Below are 22,948 nucleotides of genomic sequence, written 5' to 3'. Positions count from 1 at the left end.
AGAAAAGCATACTTGATATAAATATAAGATATATTAGGAGAAATGAGATTTCAGTAAAAAATATCTCAAAACATTGTCTGGTGTTTTACATGTCCCCATTCTACTGCTAGATAGGAAAGTCACAAAATAAAGTATGTTCAAGTAAGATTCCATGACAATTGTCAAGAAAAATACTTTTTCTCTGTTTCTTGTTGTAAATCATAATTGAATCGTTCAATTCAGTTAGTTATAATTCCTTTTACAAAATATACTTATGTTCAGAATAATATATCATGCTTGATAATATAGGAAGAAGCCATCTTCCTAAGCTAATGTGCAACTGAGGAGTAAATGTAATGCAAACATTACCAGATATATTTTTTTATAAAAAAATTATCAAACAAAAAGTATTACCAAGAAAAATTTCACCCTTCCTTGTCATTTAAGATACAAGTACTCTGAACAATATTATATTCGAAATGCAGTTGACCAACATAATGCAAAATAATCTCCATATTATAGAACAGGTCAGGAATATTTGCTGGATGTCTATTTAATCTGACTTTAGTTTGCTAACATTATATAAATAAAAAACTGTCATAATTTTCTCATGGTTTCCATTTTACATTTGTGAAAACATACAACTTGTTTTCTTGAATAACTGCTGCTAAACTGTCTTTGGGAATTTCAGTCATATCTAATATTTTCACTGAGGTAAAATTTTAAAATTTGTGGTTACTGGAAGTCTCTTCCTGTTTCACAGCAGACATGCATCCGAACTGGGTGTGTGTTACCTGGCCCATATTCCATAGCAGTGACATGACGCCTTACAGAGCGCTCAAGCTTTGTTTCTGGCCAAAAATAAGACAGCTAGGACATAGGAGGCAAAATAACTTGATAAACATGAGTCTGAACTGTCACTTATTTTAATATTTTAAGTCTATTTTCTGTCAGCAAACTAGAATACTTGCTTTTTTCCCCCCTTTTTTTTAAGGCAAAGAAGATTAATTGGTCAGCCAGTGGCTAAGGAAAAGGATACAATGGGAAAAGAGAGAACAATAATCTGCACCTCTTATTTACGTTCCTTTTGCATAGATCTAAAGTTTCTGTTTATATTTCTGGAATGATCTTTAAGTCATCTGAACTCTGTCCTATGCAATAGTAAGAGACAAGTTTTTGAGCAAAACCAGTGGTGCTTAATCTAGGGATATGTGTTGCTATGCAGGACATTTATTTTTCTTCAAGTATCACCAACCATTGGTATTCAGGACAGAAAGATTATTTCTCTTCAAATTAGATCAAAATTTAGTTTAATATCCCTGAGATGCCCTGGCATTCTTTTCCACACTACTCCTTCTATGCCAGTTTAAATCTATGGAGCCTTAAGGATCTTTCTATATCAATTATAAGACATAAATGGCACAACAAAAGTATAACAACAACTGATGCTTACTAAATGAGATGAGGAAAAATAACTGTTTTTTATACCATTAAGAAGATTTTACATTTTAAAATGAGATTACCTGAAAAAATCTCCTGCTCTAATTGAAGGGAAAAGGGAGAGACACAGAACAAGCTAAGAATTTAATAGAAGACACATAAAATATTCATTTTTCAAAGTTTTGGACCTGAAGATTCTTTGGACTTCAAAAAGGGCTGGGACTTGGATGGAGAATGTTCTGCTCAGAATACATTTATAGTTCAGCACATCATTTTCAGAACAAAAATATATTTGATAACTAAGCTCTTTTTGTTCTTAAGGGATAGCTGCAAGCTCTTAGCAACATTACCTAACTCATGATTGTTGTTCAAAACTGAACTATATGTTTTTTGAAGTTTTGTCTTTTAGTAGTCATTTCAATGCATTAATTATGACTCTAAGCTCTCAAGCCCTCGGGGCAAGTTATGTGATGTGGGTTATTTCCCCATTGCATAGTGTTCATTTAGACGTCTCTGAGTACAGGAAACAAGTTTTCTGTAATTTTTCAGTTCAAAGTGTCTGAAATCATGTGAGACTCTGTCAGACCCCAGTGGGGTGATGTTCCTATAGCATGACACCAAATGCATGTGGCTTGTCTTATGATTTGTCATGAAAATATTGGAGGGTGGAAGGTCCTTAAGGATTTAAGAAGACTTTTATCTGGACTGCTTGTAGCAAGTTCTTCTAAGTTGCATAGGTTTTTCTTTTTGAAGATGAACTTCCCTTACTCCAGGTAAGGGAAGGGAGTCCAATAGAGATCTAATTTATTTGCAGGGCAGGTGGCAGAGGAAGAACACAGGACAGAATCCTAAGTTTCTTGTCTTCACATACACTCGCATAACACTTGTTTGTGAGTGAAGAAGTCTAAAATGGGTTAAGGAGCTCACTGGGTTTATCTGCTCACTCTGATGAGATGAACTTGTTCCTTTACTTTCTATGCTAGTATTACTGAAGACAACTTGTGGAGACCTAAAAAGTTGTATGACTAAAGATCTATCATTTGGATTATTTCCTTGAACTATGTGCAGTAGGATACATTTCCTACCATTTCATTAACCACAGTGATATTTTAATCTGTGTGGTCTTCATGGAAAATTTGTAAATAATAATGCCATCTGAACACTCAAAATACAGAAATTAATCCCAAATGTGGACATTTTTCACATCCATGCGTTATATTTCCATAATATTGCAGATGAATATGTATTAGGATTTAGGTGGGTGCTAATTTTTCTGTTTTAAATAATCTCTTTACCTTTTTTATTGAAAATGCATGCAAAAATTCTATCCTTTTTATATTTTTAATAAGAATTTTTATTTCAGCCATCTTTCTAAAGCTTGAAATTGCTGTCTACACTGGTCAGTTATGTTAACGATGTATTTATTGCAGGCACTGGAGTTGATCTCCACTGTTGTTCTGATTTTTTTCTAAACTTTTTGATGTTTATATTCTTGTAACGAAATTTCTCACACACTTTTTGCAAAACTTATTGTTTTGCGTTCTTTTATGGAAGGAGAGAAATTTGATAGACTGTTGGTTTATCCAGTGTCATTGGAGAGGTGACACTTTCACCTTCCAATCCACTGTCACTTTTAGAAATCTATAAATGTTAGAGTCAAAAAATAAACTACCCTTTTTACCTCGAGAACAACAATATGTTTGTGTCGTGCTTTTTCAGATCTGATAGTGACACTCCAGAAACTTTTCTTTGTAGTGGTAGCATATTTCATATTTCAGGCTCCACAACCATTTTTTACTTGGAGGGTGTTTTGAAACTTCCTATGAAATTAAAAAATTTGATTAGTTGGGGTTTTTTTTTATTTTATTTTATTGATACTTATCCAGAATCTACTGGTTTAAGTCACCAGCTCATGTTATATAGCCTTAAAAAATCTGCCATTGGTCATTATTACTATTTAATAATGACACTGATGAAATATCTCTGAACGCATATTAGGATATTGCTTTTCAGCATTGCTTTAAGAATTATTGTTACCTTTCCAGATACAGGTATTCGCCTTTGTACTACTGTATTTTAAGCACATATTTTATCCTTTTTTTTTTTTTTGCCCCCGTTTTATGAAGATTGAAAGATGCAGCAAATTAAACTGATCTCTTTGGAAAATTTGGACTCAGTCTAGGAATACAAATGTTAGTCCTATATGTCCCTGGTGCAGTTTTCTTCTCAGGATGTGTACATCTATATGATATATTTTTGTTGGTTTTGTTGAATTTCGTATTAAAAATCTAACACTGGTAGAACAGTCCTTATCTCTCTTAGTCATAATTTAGAAAGGTATGCAGTGATAGGACATTGGATACAAGGTTCTAAAACAAAAGAGAGTTGATTCAGAATAGGTGTAGGAAAGAAATTTCTTACAATGTGAAATACTGGAACAGATTCCCCAGAAAGCTGGTAGATGACCCATCCCTGGAAACATGCAAGGTCACGTTGGACAGGGCTCTAAAAAACCTGATCTAGTTGAATATGTCCCTGTCATTGCAGGAGGTTAGGACTAAATGACCTTTAAAGGTGCCTTCCAACCCAAACCATTCTATGCAGGATAATGGGCAGAAATGTTACAAAGGAAACTTCCTCTGGTGTCTGCCAGTGCATTTGCGTGTATGAGAGGAGCAAACAAAATATTCTAGAGGATTTCAGTTTACAGCCGTCGACCTTAGTCAATTTTTAAGTGAATTTTCTGGTATGGCTAGTAATTGAAAATCTGAGTGGTATGGGAGGAAGACTGCATGGAAATGGAGATAAAAATAATCCTCTCTTTGGTTTGTCTTCTCCAAAACAACCGAATGGAAAGGTGTTTGTAACTCTGCAGTGTTAATAGGCTGATTAAAAATAAGGTTAATAGGACATATTCTTTAATCCTCCCTCTTTAGATATTTCACTGCGCAACAAGAACTGAAAGATTCCCAAGACTATTAAGAGACAGAAAGAGGATAGAACCTCAGTCTGTAGTCCAATGCAACTATTATTAGAAGTGAGAAATGGTTCCAGATAATCTGGTTCCTACTACAAATATGCTTTCTCCCTGACTAATTCAGTGGAAAATAGTCAAGAAGACTTTGTATAATGACTGGAGTCTAGGGGTCCTCCACATCAGGGAAGAGTCATAATCACTTGTGGACTCCTGTTTGTATCTATGTTACCTACCCTCCAACTTCATGCCTAGTCAAGATTCTGCTTGAATGAGGAAGACGGACTCACTGTTGTACAGTCTAAATTCTAGTAGTCAGAGCATTCTTCTGGTAATCAAGGAATTAGATGAAAATCTGCTTCCAGTTTTGGTTGTTTGTTTGTTGTTTGTTGTTGGTTTTGCTTTGTTTACCCTCCAATGGTTTTTGTTTTTGTGGGTATTTTTTTGTTTTTTTTTTGTTTGTTTTTTTTGTTTGTTTGTTTTTTGTTTTTTTAATGCAGAGTGTTTAGCAAGTTATTATAGGCTTGAACAGGAAGAATTTGGGAAAAGTCTCTAGTTTTAATTTGTCCCTGCTCTGGAAAGCCCATATATTGTGCACTCTGGTTTGCTGGTGAGTTCTTTAACTGGTTTGGAATACTGTATAGTAACTTTGTATACGCCCACGCTCCTTCTGCAACTCTGCTTCTGAATGAAATTAGCTGAGTCAATGGGTGCTATGGTTTGTGCTGAACTTAGCACTAAAGAAAAACAGAGAAATTGTAACATATATGCAGAATAGACTCATTCACAGATTTCAAATGTTATAAGTGACAGGTCAGTACTGAGAAGCTATTTCTCAAGATAGTACAAGTCATTATGTAAGTCTAGTGTTGAAAATGTCAGCGCCTATGAGTGATCGGGCAAGCATGCAGTGAGATAAGTGCAATATGAAATAGTAATGATGGTGCAGATTTGTGTAGCATTTACTACAGTTAATATTTCATAATAAGTTTATCTAGCTTAGAGAAAGCAGTAGATAACTGGAATAGATAGGATTTTGTTTTTCATATTCAGATTAATCACACAATGTTGTAGCTTTTAGAGTTTTGCTTATATTCTCTTTAAATGTCTCTGGTACAAATTCCCAAACTAATTGGCAGGTGTGGTACAGGGCTGCTTTTTACATAAAGCATGAATATAACATAGTTATAGCAACTTACCTGGTCCCTTTAAACTCATACTAAATATTTATCTTTACTGAACAATTATATATTTTGTTTTGTTGCATCTTTGTGAAAAATGCTAACTTTCATTCTCATTATTTCTAATTCTCAGAATATGCTTTCTGTCATAGTTGTACTTAAATGACAAAAAAAAAGTCACCTCCTGTATAGAGTAGTAAATTGTAATCTGTGGTACTTTTGTGCTCTAAGTTTTCAAATAGTTAGTAATATCAGTAATATACAAATATGGAGTAATTTAAAAATGTGTGCGCCAGTATAGGCTTGCTTTTTATTACTGAATTGAAATAAATGCCATTTCACTGTCAATACACTGTGACATTCAAGTACTTTAATATTTTATACTTTCTTCGAGTGGCATCAACTCTACTAGGGCTAATCTGGGGTATTGTAGAATAGGGTTGTGACAAGCATCAGAAATGATCTTAAGGAAATAGGATCTATACAAATGTGACGTGCAATAGCTTATCATGTTACTCCCAAGTTCACCCACACCCTAATCAAATACAAAGTCTTATCACACGTTTTAATGTCATTGAAGTTGCAGCTGGCTTCCATACTGCAGGATTTCCTGTCCAAAAGGGCAATGGGTCGTTAGAAGTTTAAGAAGCCTTAGTGCAGTGTAAACCATTTAGAAGAATGGCAAGCAAACAATGTATGCCTTGGGTATGCTGAAGTATAAAAGTCTAGGAATCTTTTACATGTCAGTACAGATCAACATGGTGAACTCTGCTTCCTGCGCGTCTCTTTTCCTGCAGATTTTTGCACTTCCATGCAAAATTTTCAGTGCTTTCTGTCATCCTGGAGGCACGGACCGTCCTAAGGAAGGCTCTTCCGCTAGTGCCCCGTCCTTCCCCTCCATCCCGGGCGGGTGGGAGAGGCAGGGCAGGTTGCGCGGTGCCGGGAGAACCCACCTAGAGGGCCCCCTTGACGCCAGCAGAGCCTCTGCCAGGCAGAGCCCTCTCCGCAGCCGAGCCCAGTCTGCTGCAGGACCGGTGCCACGCAGCCCGACACTGTCCGGGGCTGCCGCGGCTGCCGCTGCTGCTGCTGCTGGGCGCGGAGAGCAGCAGCCCGAGGGCAGGCTGGAAATTCTGGTCCGGGAAGGGAAGTGTGAGCCTGTTGACTCTGCATTGCTTCAAAATAGATGCCGTCTCTGTAGCCTGGGCTTGAGAATCTTCCCGAGGATGTTTGCCAGAGCGTAAGGAGTGATAACTACTGTCTGGGAGCTGAATTGGGAAAAAAGGACAGCAGAGAAAGAATGCTTAGGTAACATGGGACTTATAGCTTTGCTTTCGTTTTGCAACATACAAATTGATGCACGTGGGTTTATATACAGTATAATATCAAAACAGAACTAGACTCTGCAGTGAGAGTCAATAGCTTAGTCATTTCACTTAAAGGGAGCAGGCAGCCTTATTACGGGGTTAGACAGCAAAAATGAATTTGATCATGACATGATCATATCCCTTGATGGTATCTAACTGTAGTCCTGTCCTATGTAGTGGAAAAAGCGTACTTCCTTCCTTCTTTCTTAGCTGAAGAAACAAAGTCACAGTATCAAATTCAGAAAGAAGTTTGGGGTTGTTGTACGAGGCTATTAAACATCCTTCTGTTCCCCAGGCTCGTAAGAAAGGAAAACTGCATTAAATTGATCATTGATGAATATGTGTCTAAGAAAGAAGAAAAAGCAGTATTCATTTCTGAACATGGCAAAGCAGTCTGAAGTTACACATCTCTCCCTAAACACTGATTTGGCACAGATGGCAAGAAACTATCTTTTAACTAACCTTTTCCAACTGTCCAAAATGCTGCATATGAAGATGCTTTAATTCACAGTCAAAGCACTTGGATTTTTATCAAGGCAAACTGTTGGCATTGTCAGAACAGTTTCTGTATACTGATTAGTTTAATGTTTTTTTTAAAATAGCAAGTGATGCATAAATGGATGGACGTGTACCTAGAAAACCCTGTGAGAAGTCTTTCACTGGATCCTGGGAATTTTTATTTTTGTGGATTACAGTAATTGCAATAATCCCTGCTGTTGACTGCTCATGCAGTTGTTCTGGCATGCATCTATGAATACCATAACAGATAAATCAGTCTGACAAGGAAAACACTAATGTTGGAAGACCTGTGAACATGATGCATGTGAATAATTTCCCCTTTAGGAGGCATTCATGGATATGGTGAGTAATCAATACACATTATAGACTGTTAAACTCAAAATGCTTGTTTGCAAAATACTGTGACAACTACCAGATGCTATGTTTTTACATAAATAAATGTCAAGTAAGGACTAACAGAGCTATGAGAAAAATGAAAATCAGACAGAGATAGTAGTGATGAAGTAATATGAGTTTAGCACTTCTTCATATTTGCAAAATAAGCAAGTCATAGAAATGATATTGTTATGGTCATGTTTTCTTACATAAGTATTTTGAGCAAGGTGATGCATTTTCTTCCTGTATCAAAGGACAGTTTTTCACATTTCTTTCTTAGCCTGATTTGAAAAACATAACGAAGGCATATTTTTCCTCCTATGGTTGGTTTGTCCTAGAACTTATTTATTTATATACTTTCAAGTGACCTGAAAAAAATGCTCATTCATATGGCAATTCAGTAATCATTTATTAAAGATATGCGTAAATGCTGTAGAATGTTTGTGTATGGGAGGTTCTCAAATGTGGCCGTTTGAAAGACAATCATATAGCATTAAAATCCCTTTATCATCATTAAAACATCTGTTTCCTCTTTGAATCACAGGCATCTATAGTTCTTCCTGACTGAAAAAATCTTTCTACTTGCCTTGCAATACAGTGCAGTCAACTTGCTTATAAATTCTACCAGTGGTTGTTGCGTCATGTCTTCTTCCTGATGCTGGAATTAGTGTCTTGGTTAGTGCTTAATGAAGATTGTTAGCTAAGGCAAAAACACTTCCCCATAAAACTTTTGCCCTTCGGGTAGATACGAAGTCTTTCAGAGCACGGGCAGCAGCCAACCCATTTGGGAAGCGGCAGAAGCAGAGCGGCCCAGGAGAGGCAGGCCGGCGGAGGGGCGGGCGCGGCGCCGCGCGCGTGCCGGAGCGCGGGCNCGCGGCGCGTCACCGCGGCGGGGCGCGCAGGGGAGGGGGCGGGGCCGCGCGCCGGGCGGACAATTAGCGGGCGCGCGCTGCCGGCGGCGCCGCTGCCCGTGCTCTTAATTAGAGCTGGAAGCGCCTCGCCGTGAGACCGCTTCGGGCTCTGTGGAGTCCCTGAGAGCCGGCGTCAAACCGCATCCTGCCCCCCCCAAATAGTTAGCGAGATCTCGGATGTGTTTCATCTTCCTTTTTGGCGGCTTTTTTTAGCAGCGTGCTGGAAAGGACACTGCAGGTGTGCCCGCACCTGACAGGGAAAGCGCTTCCATTGTCTTCGTAGAATATGGTTTACTTCTGTTTTTATAAACTTAGAGTAAACGTTTTAAGCACTCCTTAACCCACAGGTTAATCTCCTGACTAAGCATTTTTCAAACATAAACAGTGAAGTCTGCTGAAAGACGTTAGGAGTGAACTGTCCGGTTTTTATTTATCTTCTCTAAAAGCTGGTTACCTGTCTTCCCTGTCTGCTCCTTGCCAGCCCTTGCTGTCTGTCACAGTATGTGAGCCCATTGTCTGGGGAAGCCCAGTAGAAGTGTTTGATGGGAAGCCATAGGAAGATAATTACATGTTCTATGTTTGCTGTTTTAACTGAATGCAAACCATACCATGGTTTCTGCCTGCATTTGTGCTTAGCCAATCACAGGCCTTAATTTAGAATGCAAATATTTTTAGCATGCTGATGTTCATGTCAGCTCTTGGAGAATTGGCAAGTTTGCTTATTCATGCTACAGTAGGTCTGTAAGGGGCATTTTTGAGTGTCAGGATGTTAAGTCGCGAGTCATTGGTTTTCTTTTAATTCTGAACCTTCAAAAATCCATGCAATGACTGTAAGGTATGCTATCCTTTTCCAGTGAGAGTAGAAATTGTCATGAAGCGTTCTGTATATGAGTACACTCTCTCATGCTACTTTCAGATGTCCTTTAGAGGATGACAATGAAGCTTAAATAAATCATATCTTTCATAGGATGTAAATAGTTTTATGTTTATTAATACAAATACTAGCTGATCATCTTTAATAATGTTTCTTCAGTGCTGATGAAACACATCAAAGGTGCCCTTTGACCTATGTCATGTGCTTCATGATGTTTGTATTGAGCGTGCAGAACCAAATATTTTAGAACTAGATAAGTGATATTAAAGTTATTTTCTGTACCTTAGACACATACATTTTGCCTTCATGTGCCAGTTCCTGCTTGTCTTGCATGAAATAAGGGGAGAACGAGTTGTGGGACATTAAAATGTGAACCTTTCTGGAATACAGTTTATTATTTTGAATATCCAGGATTGGATGTCGTGTAACAAACCAAGGGAGTGGATGTGTTTGTGTTAGGCCCTCTATTTGGATTTAGGGAAAGAACAGCCAAAATAGTGATGGCCTAGAGACCAGAGTTTGATTTGGAACCTATAACCTTTAGCAAATGTAATGAAAATTCCAGTATCTGAACCCTCCTGATAATGTTAGCACAAGGTAGGAATAAACTACTGGCAAAAAGCAGCAATAAAATGTGTATGCTCCTAGGCAGTATGACTGGGAGCACAACTATATCAGACAAGTAAATGTAGCCATAATGTAAATAGACTCTAAACAGCTTACCAAACAGAAACTTGAGTAAGAAAAATAGGGTATTTTGTCTGAAACTGTTTCAGAGTTTGAATAACAGAGGAGCAAATGTAGAATACATTAAAGAGGTGCAGTGGTTGGGGCAAGTAATGTCCTGGGTGAGGATAAAGTTAGGCCTGGAAATACTGACACATTTGCGGTGACAGTTGGAGGAGTAGGATTTTATATCTACTTACTACATTACACATTATGCAGCATAAATTATGTATCAACAGTATGTAGCCTGCTGCCATTCACACTGGAATTTATTTTAGAAACATTTACTGCTGAGTTATGTAATCTGGCTTTCCTTTCATTGCATTCTATCTACATTTGTGATGACAAACTAAATAAAGATGGTATTCAATTTTAGCTTACTTAATTACATAAACACCTACTGCATGTGCCTTTTAGTTTTACCATAAGGAAAATAGAAGTGGAAAAAGCATGTCTACCTTTAAACTGGCAAGGATTTGAAATTTTGTCCACAGGTTAATTCACCTTAACTTCAGAATCAAAAATGTAACCTGTGACTGTTCATCCTTTTTCTATCAAATTTCTGCCTGTTAAAATTGAATAAAATTTAGTTTGCTTATCAGGGCAGAGAATAAAAGAAAAAAAATCCTGTCTTGGTTCCTTTTTAATCCCCCCATATTTACTTGAGTATTATTGTTCTATATATTTAAATGAAAAATGCAGTGCAAATGCATGGTAATACTCATTACCCTTTGCCTCATATAAATTTTATTTTTAACTGTTTTTTCAATAATTTCTTAGTATCATCAATGACATGATTTATCATTAGTACTGTCTAACAGGGGAGGTCATGGACGACTGCAGGTTGGCCAGTTTGATGACCATCCACAGGAAGAGCTGCAAGGAGGATCTAGGGAACTACAGGCCTGTCAGCCTGACCTTGGTGCTGGGGAAGGTCACGGAACATATGACCTTGAGTGCCATTATGTGCCACTTGAAGCACAAACAGGATCAGGCTCAGCCTGCATGGATGCGGAAAAGTGGGTTCTGTGTGATCACCTGATTGCCTTTTATGACCAGGTGATCTGCCCAGTTGATGAGGGAAGGGCTATGGATATAGCCTACCTGGGTTACAGGGAAGCCTTTCCAACAGCAACACTGTTTCCCAGAGCATTCTCCTGGAAAAGCTGACTGGAGTGAACAGGCACACCCCTTGCTGGGCTAAAAACTGTCAGGATGGCTTTGCCCAGACAGTGGCTGTGAATGGAGTGATATCTAGTTGGTGATAGTCAGAAGTGACATTTCCCTGAGCTCAGGATTGGGACCAGCCCTGTTCAGTTTCTTGATGATCTAAATGAGGGTGTTGAGTGCACCCTCAGTAAATTCACAGGTGACACCAAGTTGGGCAGGAGTTGATCTGCTGGGTGGCAGGGCAGCTCTGCAGAGGATCAGGACAGGCTGCATCGATGGGCTGAGGCCAGTGGGGTGAGGTTCAACAAGGCCCAGTGCTGGGTCCTGGCCCTGGGTCACAACAGCCCCAGGCAGTGCCACAGGCTGGGACAGAGAGGCTGCAAAGGACCTGGGGGTGCTGCTGATAGCAGCTGAACATGAGCCAGGGTGGGCCCAGGTGGCCAAGAAGGCCAATGGCATCCTGGCCTGGATCAGCCATGGTGTGGGCAGCAGGGCCAGGGCAGGGATTGTCCCCTGTACATGGCTTCTGTGCTGATGAGGCCACACTTTGAATTTTGTGTCCAGCTCTGGGCCCCTCACTCCAAGAAAAACACTGAAGTTCTGGAGCAAGGCCAGAGCAAAGCAGTGGAAGTGAGGGAGCTGGGGTTGTTTATCCTGGAGAAAAGGAGGTTCAGGGATGATGTTATCAGACTCCAGAACTGACTGAAAGGAGATTGCAGCTAGGTGGGGGTTGACCTCTTCTCCCAGGAAAGACTTGGCAGGATAAGAGGACATGGCCTTAGGGGGTTCAACTGGAACATCAGGAAGAATACCTTCACAGAACGTGATGTTAACCTTTAGAATGTGCTGCCCAGGGAGATGTTGAAGTCACTGTCCCTGAGGTGTTCAAGAAATGACTAGACATGGCACCTAGTTCTGTGATCTAGTTGACAGGGTGGTCAGTTTAAGGTTGGAGTCCATGATCTTCAAGGTCCTTTCCAAGTCAAATGATTCTGTGATTAGTAAATCCCTGAAAGAATGCAATTGTTAATAAACTTCAATCTTCTGGTTTTGCCAGTATTCTAAAATAATGATGCCAATTTTTTTTTTTTTTGCCTCTTTAGGAATGCTGCATGATTTTCAGCCAGCCAAAATTGGTTTGGCCTTCCATTATTATGCAAGTTATTCTAGTCTATAAAAGTAGAATGTGTAACTGTAAAGAAAACTGATGGAAAATGAAGATATTATGCTAATTCCTGAAATCAACTTTTCATTATTTTCCTGGGATGTGATGAGTCACCTCAGCTCATGAAGTTATCATGGGGAATTGAATCTGCCCGGTGCTATGTCCTTCTCATGGCATAACTGTTCACTTCTAACCAAAATGTTTCATGCAGTATTTATTCATCTGCTTTTTCTAGAACAATTTTATTATTTGTATTTTATAATGGGGAAATAGAAAAGGCTTCTTTTCTAACTGCATTTCAATATAGTATTTAGTTAGCTTTCATATATTTTATACTTAAAATAAAAACGCTAGAGGAACATCTCAGTTTATCCTTTGGAAATCTTGATTTTAGCCTGAATTTGGGGGGAAAAAAAGAAGGTTTCTTAAACTAAGAAGCAATCTTTAAGAGCAAAGAATGTTGGTCTTTGAACAGTAGATTTTGACAGTACTGCTAAATATGAAAGGTCACCTAAATCCCTGTTTTCTTATTCTCAGTGGCAGGTGAAACTTTTCTCTGGGCATAGTCGAAGTCTATTTCTCTATTTTTTAGTTAGAATGAATATAGTGGGATGTAGTAGGATACTGACTGAAACAAAGAGTTTAATTTTAAGGTATCTTAAGCATTTTCCTTTGTATTTATAACACATTATCTGCCCAGTAGCATCTAACCAGCATTCAGTATACTGAATATCAGATAAGAGATTAAATAATTCCTGCTGTTTGGAAGCAGTGCAAGGGTTCATTTTTTAATTATTTTATTTTTTTATTTAATATTGGCAGTCATTTGACTTACTGTAATGTTTGCATGTGAAAAGTTGAAAGTTCTTCAGATACCATACTCAGCTAAGCCTGCCAGCACCCCTGATGGGTAGGTTAGATATGTATCTGTATATGTGTATGTAAATTACCCCTTACTACAGAAGTACTTTATGGTCTTCCATACAATAGTTATGGCACATTTGCATGCAAAATTTCTGCATAGGCAAGATTATTTAACCATACAAGCTAATATAAACTCTAATTTATCAATTTGTATGTCCTAGATAGACGAGTATGCTGTTTGGATGCTAATCTATTTTTCCAGAATAATGACATCACATAACCTGTATTTTCAGATTACTGTTATGTTAATATTACCACAACTGACACAAACTAAACTTTTTTGTATTTGAAATATGGATCTTACCAAGCCTTGTCTTCTGGTATTCTGTCATCAACATATAATCTGTAAATGAAGCTGTTGTTGTCTAGCTTGATTCTTTTGATGTTCTACTGGTTTTGTCAATTCGGTTTGAAAACACTTTGACACAATATGTCTCATTATAAATAGGGAACATATATATTAACCAGTCATTTTTGGGCTAAGTTAAAGTAATTTTTTGAAGCATCCTATAAACTTGCTGAAAGTCTTGCTGTCACTTAATATAAACCTGATTTGTATCTTCATGGAAAATAAAGTCACAATAGCAGAAACTAAACTGAAGCTTCTTCTACTCATAAAACACCAGTTGAGTGTTCATGCAGTTTTTCTACAGTCTTTTCACTCTTAACTGCACTCAACACTTAAAAAGAGTTGCCTTTTCTTTGGGAAGAGTTAATCCATACTGCAATTTCATGCAGCAAAAACTACCCTGCACCACTACCGACTAGGTATAATTTAATAATTAAGAAAAAAACTTCAATCCCAATTAAGGTATTATTACTTTAGGTACGGCTGATTATATATTTGTTATTTGTAAGTAATTTCATCTATAAAGTATTTGTTTAATTTATAGAGTATTTTGTTAGTGGGTAAGTGGGTGCTTATATTGTTTCTAAACATTGTGGCCTGAGTTTAGTGGGTGTCCTCTTTATTCACAGAGGAATGGCTCCTATTGAAAAAAGAAATCATAGTGTTATATAAAATGGTAAATTAGCAGGTTTACTTGAAATCCATGCATTTGGCATTTATAGACAGCCAAAGAATTGACCACGTCTGTAAGTGAAGATTGACTATTTTGTTTGATATTTTCAATGCACTATTTGTGGACAGGGAGAAGATTAGAGAGAGGGAGAGAGAACTACATAAATATATTGAAAGCTGGCAGAAAATTAAGAAGGTTGGCCAACAATTATAATTTACATCTTATTGTACTTTCATCTCACTGAAATGGAATTAGTTCAGTTTCAGGGACACTATACTAAATGGCAACTTTTGTTTTAATATTAATTCAGTATTGCCTGCTGAAACCTAAGCTGAGTACATGCTGCTAGATATTTTTTGTGACTCACTTAACTCTTTGATCATAGCAGAATGATTTAAGATAATTGTTATTTTAACCATTACAAAATACAAGAATATTTCCAGTAAAAGCTACTTGTCAGTAGATCTTAATAAACAGAATAATTTTCCCTCTGTGACTCACTCCATGGAATTAGTGAAATGGAGGGCACGAAATAAAAGGCTTCAAAGGAGTGGATAATATCAAGAACAGCATCTGAAAGAGGAATGAATAATTTTTCTTAAGAAACTATTTTTAAGTGTCTGATCCATTTATACTCTGAAGAATGTAAAAATATTAAGAAAAAGGACACTTATTTATCTAATTTTACAACTAGCTAAATTGAAATTCCTAGATTACCTTGAGAATTTATTACTCCTTTTGAAAATGTGTAGTAAAAAAATGGTATGAACATTTGTATTTTGCTTTATTTAGGCAGTAACTCTTCTGCTATTGTGAATTGAATAAAACAATTCCCTGAAGATTAAAGATACTCAGCCTCTGGAAAGCTATAGTGAAATTAAGTAAACCCAAGTCTCAAATTAATTTATGTGATGGAATCTGTTTCTTTTAGTTCTATTTGGCTTAGTTAATATCTCAAAAAGATGATCTCTAGTCTACTTATGTCACAAATTTTAATTTTGCTGAATGGCTTACTAAGTAACATTGCAAAAAATGTGGAAGATTTAATTTTTTTTCTCAAGCATCATGGTTTCATGTTTTAAATTGTCTGATGCAATCAGTTTAGTTTGCATTATTCATATTGTCTCCTTTTAATTGGTTTACTTTGGTATGGCAGATGGTTGCTTGTTCCCTTCATGAAAACAGTTGATTCTTAAAGAGGTGAAAAGAGATGACTTTAACTCTTTCCATCTGCAATGAAATCTAGCTCCTTATGTAATGACCAAATTCACTGACCAAATTCTTAGCGTTTGTAACTACCAAAGGTTTGATCTGAGTATGGATACTTTTTTGACCTCAGTAGCTGAGATTTAAATTGTATGGATTGTTCTATGGATGGTTACATAAATGTAACTCTTAAAGAATATTTGTGTGGCCTTCACAAGTTGTTTGTCTCGGCACAACAGTTATATGCTGAAATTCTAAGATCAGCTCTATGTTTATTTGAATAAAAACGTGATATTTAGAACAGTTTAAAGAAAAAAAAGGGATTCCATATTGAATCATAGCACTTTATATTCCATTCTTTTCACGTGTCCTATTCACATTATTAATGGATTTTTATTTACAAATTTATTTGAACAGATTTTATAGGTCAAGTTCTTAAACCATCAGTTTTTTAAGATCTTTTTTTTTTTTTCTGATGATGTCGGTATACCTTCTGTTACCCACAAACAAGGAAAAAATTCAGTTTAACTTCCTTTAAACTGGAAAAATACAGCTGATTTTTTATGTATCTTGGAGATTCAGATCAGGTCAAGCCCTTCAAGGTGAAATAGCCTTTCTGGTAATAGTGGAAGCATCATGCTTAGAGGCTTATCGACCTCAGTGATATATGCACATGGATACTAGGGAAAAGATGTTTCAAAAGTTGGTTTTGTTTGCCTTTGCATCTGTGACAGTCCACACCTCTACAGTATCCAACTATATTCTCTATAGGCAAATGATGCCTCTAGGGGACAAGGAATTCCCTCAGGAAAGTGAGTGGGTTTTAGTTATCAAATGATTTATTGCAGTGTGGTTTTCATTTAGTTTGCAGATAAAAACTTGAGATATATTTTAAAAAGCAGGTTAACTGTGTTTTTGACTGCTATTTAAAAAAGATTCAGTTTGATGGACCTGGACTTCAGTTGCTATTTTTTATTTTTACTGAATGTTGACCAGTAAAAAATTATTTTGATACATAAGATCAAAGAATCAAAGAATAGTTTGCATTAGAAGAGCTTTATGGATTCATCTAGATCCAGCCTTCTTACCATGAGCAGGAACTTTCACCAGGTTACTCAGAGCTCATCCAATTTTGTCTTGGACTCCTCTAGGGAGGGAGAGTCCACAATTTCTGGACAACCTGTGCCAGTGCCTCACCACAGTAAGAAATTTCTGCCTAATATCTGACCTAAACATCTTCCTTTTCAGTTTAAAGTCATTCATCCTTGTCTATGTCCCTGTAAAAAGTCACTCTCTGGCTTTCCTTTAGGTCCCCTTCTGTACTGGAAAGTGGTATAAGATCTCCCTGGAGCCTTCTTTTCTCCAGGGTGGACATCCCCAACTCTCTCAGCCTTTCATCTTGGGAGAGGTGTTCTGTCCATGTAATAATTTTTGTGGCCCTCCTCTAGGTCCATGTCCTTCTGATGCTCAGAACCCCAAAATTGAATGCAGCACTGCAGGTGGCGTCTCACCAGAGCAGAGCAGAGCAGAGCAGAGCAGAGCAGAGCAGAGCAGAGGGGCAGAGGGGCAGAGGGGCAGAATCCCCTCCCTGGCCCTGCTGCCCACACTGCTCTGGATGCAGCCCAGGACATGTGTGGCTCTCTGGGCTGTGAATCAGATGGCTGAGTCACATTGAGCTTTTTGTTCACAAATACCCCAAAGCCTCTTTTCCCAAAGCTGCTCTCAATCCATTCTACAGGTCTAAGATATTGTGCATCTTAGGCCATTTTTGAAGTTTTGTTTTCAAGGTCTATGAATTTAAGAATGTCATCTTCCACTGTTACTTCTTTGGATCATTTGTTTAACAAAGTGTAATAGTCGAAAAAGGAGTGAGGCATGTTATCCATATGCACTCTTAGAATTTCAGACAGAGGAACAAGTATCTTGTCACATTCAGCATCTAGATGTATTCGGAAATGTATGGAAATCAATAAACTAAACTAAAATGTGCATATTCAGGAAAAAAAAAAGCAATTTTAATAGGTTGTATTTAGCGAAATAACAACCTACAAATCATACCATCCTCCACTAGCAGGTTTATTTACTAAAATAGTATCAGTTTTAGAAGTAAATATATCGAGCTTTGTATTTGGTTGCATCCATTCATCAACTTTTTTATATCTAGGCATCTAAATAATAACTTAGTTTTCCAAGTTGAGATTCTTTATTTAATTCTTCAACTCAGATAGAGGTATTTTTTTCAATGCTTTTCAACTTATGGGGGATCCAAAAGTTCCCAGGAACTATCTTGAAATCTGTCACTCATGTTTTTTTCCCTGCCCAGTATAAAGTATCTTTTCATGCGATAGACCTCATGGCATAACTGTCCTAACAAACATGGCTTCTAACTGCTATTTGGTTTCTGTGTTTTGCCTTTCCTTAATATTTTGATTTGTAAACAGTGGGTCTGAATTTTACAGACATTCCAAATTAGCCACACAATTTCATTTGCGATATTTGGCTTCTGTGTGTATTCTAGTATATGACAATTTTTTTCATCTGGCATCCATCATCTTTCTAGTTTTTAAAAGTTTTATTGTCTTCTTTTTTTCAAATAAGCAACACGCAAGGTGAAATAAAAGTTATCATTTTCTCCACAAGCTAATTGAGTTTTGAGATATGAATAAATTAACATCTGGGAGAAAAGTGGGACATAAATTCCTTGAATGTTAGGATGGTATTGTAGAGAAAAGCATATTTTCATGTACAGGCTGAGACATACCCAGCCCTACACTGACTTATTTTTTGACGTAACTTCAGCCCTTCCACATTTCTTACCAGTCGTCTTGAATGCTGAGAGAGTGTAGTTTTTTTTGTCTTTAACACAAATATCTTGGAGATTTGGAGAAGGTGACAAATCAACTTCTTTCTTTCACCTTGGACTTTTCACCTTAAACGTCTTGGGAATACTCTTCAGGGTAAAAGTAAAGCAGACACTGTGCAGTTCCCCCACAGAATTTTCCATATTTTTGAATAACTGGCATAGAGAGTGGTCTTTCTCATGGAATATCTGTGGCAGTGTAACCTGTCCTGTGAAGGTATAATCCTAGAAATTTCCCAGACAGGGAAAGTACTGCTGTGTTTTTGGTTTTGTATTCCCTTTTCTAATTCAACAGTATTTTGAATATCCAGCCCATGAATACTGAAATTACCCTTTCTGAAATTAGACAGATTTCTACTGAGGGTTCTAGTTTCGACTATTGAACACCATATTTGGATAAAAATAGAATTAACGTGCAATGTTTGCTATATGTGTAATAAGTATTTTCAAATTTTAAATGCTCTTATGCTTAATCATTGAATCACACATTGGTGAGCTATATACTATACATATGTTTTAGTAAGAGTGGAATCTCTATACACTGTATAATCCTCAAAGCCTAATCATATTTCTTTCTGTAGGATTTCATTTTGCAAGGAGATGTGGCTTGTGGTGAAGTAACTGCTGCTGGGAATGCCACAGTCACAAAAAGGTATGCATGCTGAGCTGCAGCTGAGCTAATATCTGCCTATTTATGGCAACCAAGCAGGAATCAGAGATTAAGTCATAATAAGGTAGGGATTGTACCAGATAGAGGCTCACTTGTTTGTTCCATGAAATGGAAGAAGGATTTTAGAGAAGATGATTTAGAGCATTGCTTATCCCCTGCAAAGTGACTATGAATAAAAGTTTTAAGAAGTTTTTTGCATAATGAACATTTTTGAACCATGGCTGCATGCAATCCTACTAGAAGATCAGATGTTCAGGTCATTGTTTCATTTTTTATACAATATATTAAATAAAATAAATTCAGAGAGGCACAATGAAAGTACTTCCTGGATCAGAATACGGTATAATGCATCAGAATCTGCCCTTAGAACTTGTATATAGAATAGATCTGATCACACAGATAGTGGCATCTGTATTAGAATAAAAATATAGTTAAATCACTGATGAACACAAACAAACCTGCAAATTTTCAGTCTTTCTCTTTGCAACTTTCATTGAAATGTTTCACTTTTGCCATCCCCCTGATACTTAAAAAAAACCCAAGGACCCCAAAAGGCGTATCTCCTTATCTAAAACTTTTAATAAATATTTTTTTACTTGGAAAACATAAAATACACAAGCATGCTTGTGACTGTGAGCTTGAGTTCACTTCTTTCCTGAAATGCCATTTACTTTCCATATATTCACAGGTATTTTACTGGATTTTAATCAGTAGAATAGACACAGAATGCTAAGCAGGAAGAAATGCTTTGAAGCTCTTTTTTTTATATATATATATATATATACATATGTACAAGTATTTATATATGGGGATTTTCTTTCCTGGTTTCTTAAAGAAGTGAAACCTACATGATCATATATATCTGTTTCCTCCCTTTTATAGCTTTGGAACCTGTCCTCTGATTTCAACCAAACCATAGATAATATAATTTTAAAACTTATAATCTTTTATAAAACAGTCTTGGTTAGAAACCACCTTCAGTTTGTACTATCCATATGGAAATGGCAGAGGCCAGGCAGAGAGACCTTGTAGAACTATTTGTCTGCTTAGTGCTTCCCACCTCTTCTACCCTCAAACTGAGCTTGTGCTGATGTGTCACTGGTGAGGGAGATGTCTCAGCTTCATGCAGCAACTTACTCTTGCAATTCAGGGGCACTGTGACAATGATGCCAGTGAAGATGTCAGTCTGCTATTACACATGGGTGAGAAATAGGAGAGTCTAGGCATTATCCATGTAGACCTGTTCAGGACATAAACACAGACAGAATGGAGTCTGAAATGATGATTAATCTATATCTCTGATAGCCACAGATGTTAATCTCTTAACATCAGCCTGAATACTTTCAAGAATCCCTTGTGCAGATCTTAAGTGCTTTAGCTGCCTCCACAGAATGGCAGGCTAGTCCAGTTGTGTTATCCTTCCACATTATCAATAATGCAGGTAAGAGACAAGATTGGGAAAGTACCAGAATCTCTCAAAGGAACAATGATGTAATATTTTCCTTATCAAAAATGTGGTCAGTATTTCTACTGTCAATTACAGAAAACACAGGATGAGATCATTAGAAGCATTTCTAAATTTCATAAAAACCAACTCTTATTTTCTAGCTATTCACCAGCGCTTGAAGTGCTCTAAAACTGCTGAGTACTCAAGATGCCTCAGTTTTAGGTTTCAAGAATGTAAGTTTAGGACATTGATACATTTGGAATGAGATTTGTCTTAGCAGCAGTGAGTGCTACAGGCTTTAAGATGTATCATATTTCTGATATCAAAAGAGGTTTTGGCACCCTAGGTAACTTTTGCACTCTCATTAATGTTTGTTAGGGGATGCTTTGAAAAAGCACAAATATGCTTGCATGTGTTAAAAAAGGAAGTGTTCTGAGTCTCTTGGGGGATCACATAGTATCAAAGAATGGTTTGGGTTGGAGGGGACCTTTAAAGGTCATCTAGTCCAACCCCCTCCACAATAAGCAGGGATATCTTCAACTAGATCAGGTTACTCAGAGCCCATTTCCAGCGTGACATTAAATGTTTCCAGGAAAAGGACATCTACCACCTCTCTAGGCAACTTGTTCCAATATTTCACTACCCTCATTATAAAAAATTTCTCCCTTAGTTCTAGACTGATTCTACCTCCTTTCAGCTTTAGAACCATTACTGCTTGTCCTATAACTATGTTAAAAGGTCATCTTTCTTATAAGCTCCTTCTCAGTACTGAAAAGCCACCATAAGGTCACCTTGGAGACTTCTCCATGATGAACAACCCCAGTTTTTTAGCCTTTATTTGCAGTTAAGCTGTTCTACCCCTCTGATCATCTTCATGGCCCTGCTCTGAACTCACTCCAACAGGTCCAATACTCCTGTGCTGAGTATTCCAGACCTGGACACTCTACTTCAGGTGGAGTCTCACCAGAACAGAGCAGAGCAGAGGGGCAGAATCCCCTCCCTGGTCCTGCTGCCCACCCTGCTCTGGATGCAGCCCGGGACATGTGTGGCTCTCTGGGCTAGGAGTGCCCATGGCTGGGTCGTGTCCAGCCTTTTATCCACCATCACCCTCAAGTCCTTCTGGGCAGGGCTGCTCTCAATCTCTTTATCCACCAGCCTGTGTTGTTGTTTATTGTTGCCCCAACCCAGATTCAGCACTTTGTACCTGGCCTTTTTTAACCTCATAAAATTCACATGAATTCACTTCTTGAGCTTGTCCGGGTCGCTCTGTCTGGTAGTCAGTCCTTCATGGTCCACACATCTTGGAGTCATCTGCAAACTTACTTAATCCTACTATGAAATTGATGAAGATAATAATCAGTCCTGGTCCTGGTATTTGTCCCTGTATGGCACACCACTCATCACTGATCTCCATCCAGACATTGAGCTGGTTACCACTACTCTCTGGATGCAACCAGCCAGCCGATTTCTCATCCATCCAATGTATCTCTCTCCAGCTTGGAGAGGAGGATATGGTGGGGTACCATGTCAAAGACTTTACCGAAGTCCAGGACATTCATAGCCCTTCCTTCATCATAAAGGGCCACTAGGTTGATCAGGCAGGTTGCCCTTGGTGAAGCCATGCTGACTCTGTTGAATCACCTCCAGGTCCTCCCAGAGCACAGTTTCTAGGAGGATTGCTTCATGATCTTCCCAGGAACAGAGGTGAAGCTAACAGGTCAGTAGTTCCTAGAGTCCTCTTTTCACCCGTTTTAAGAATGGATGCAACATTTTCCTTTTTCCAGTCACTAGGGACTTCACCTGACTGCCATGACATTTCAGTAGCTACAGTCAAGGATTTTCAAGTGAGACTTTCCATTACGAATCAAGACAGTTTCCTTTTCAGGAGAAAACAATATATGATATACTTTAATTATTTTTCTTTACATTAGAAGTCAGGATAGGGAAATAAAAACATGGTGTGCAAGTATGCTCAGTTATTGTTACTGCACATAGGTTTTCAACTATTGAACATGAGAATTCCAAACACACTGTGAAATTGAATGGTAAATATTGGATAATTTTTGTATTTTAAATACATACCTGCAATGATAGGAAATAGCAGAGTTCAAGAGAATTCTTATTAAAAAAAAAACCCAACA

The 22,948-nt window shown here is 37.6% G+C and overlaps 1 protein-coding gene across 5 annotated transcripts in view; it reads left to right on the top strand.

Annotated features, from left to right (window-relative positions):
- Positions 1–22,948, top strand: part of PDE4D (phosphodiesterase 4D) — a 314,096-nt gene that overhangs the window by 54,215 nt on the left and 236,933 nt on the right. For 2 of the 5 annotated variants that reach the window (XM_039709608.1, XM_039709603.1), the window contains exons 1-2: positions 6,743–6,879; positions 7,541–7,799. The exons of 1 other annotated variant lie outside the window; for it this stretch is intronic. In XM_039709608.1, the coding sequence (XP_039565542.1) occupies positions 7,753–7,799 (47 nt within the window). In that variant the 5' untranslated portion in view covers positions 6,743–6,879; positions 7,541–7,752. Of the gene's footprint in view, positions 1–6,741; positions 6,880–7,233; positions 7,800–22,948 lie in introns of those variants that run through there. 2 more of the 5 variants (XM_039709604.1, XM_039709609.1) reach the window with 2 other exon arrangements.

This window comes from Passer montanus, unplaced genomic scaffold, assembly GCF_014805655.1.
Source record: "Passer montanus isolate IOZ18808 unplaced genomic scaffold, ASM1480565v1 scaffold22, whole genome shotgun sequence".
Taxonomy (NCBI): Eukaryota; Metazoa; Chordata; class Aves; order Passeriformes; family Passeridae; genus Passer; species Passer montanus.
This window is presented reverse-complemented; position numbering and strand designations above follow the sequence as displayed.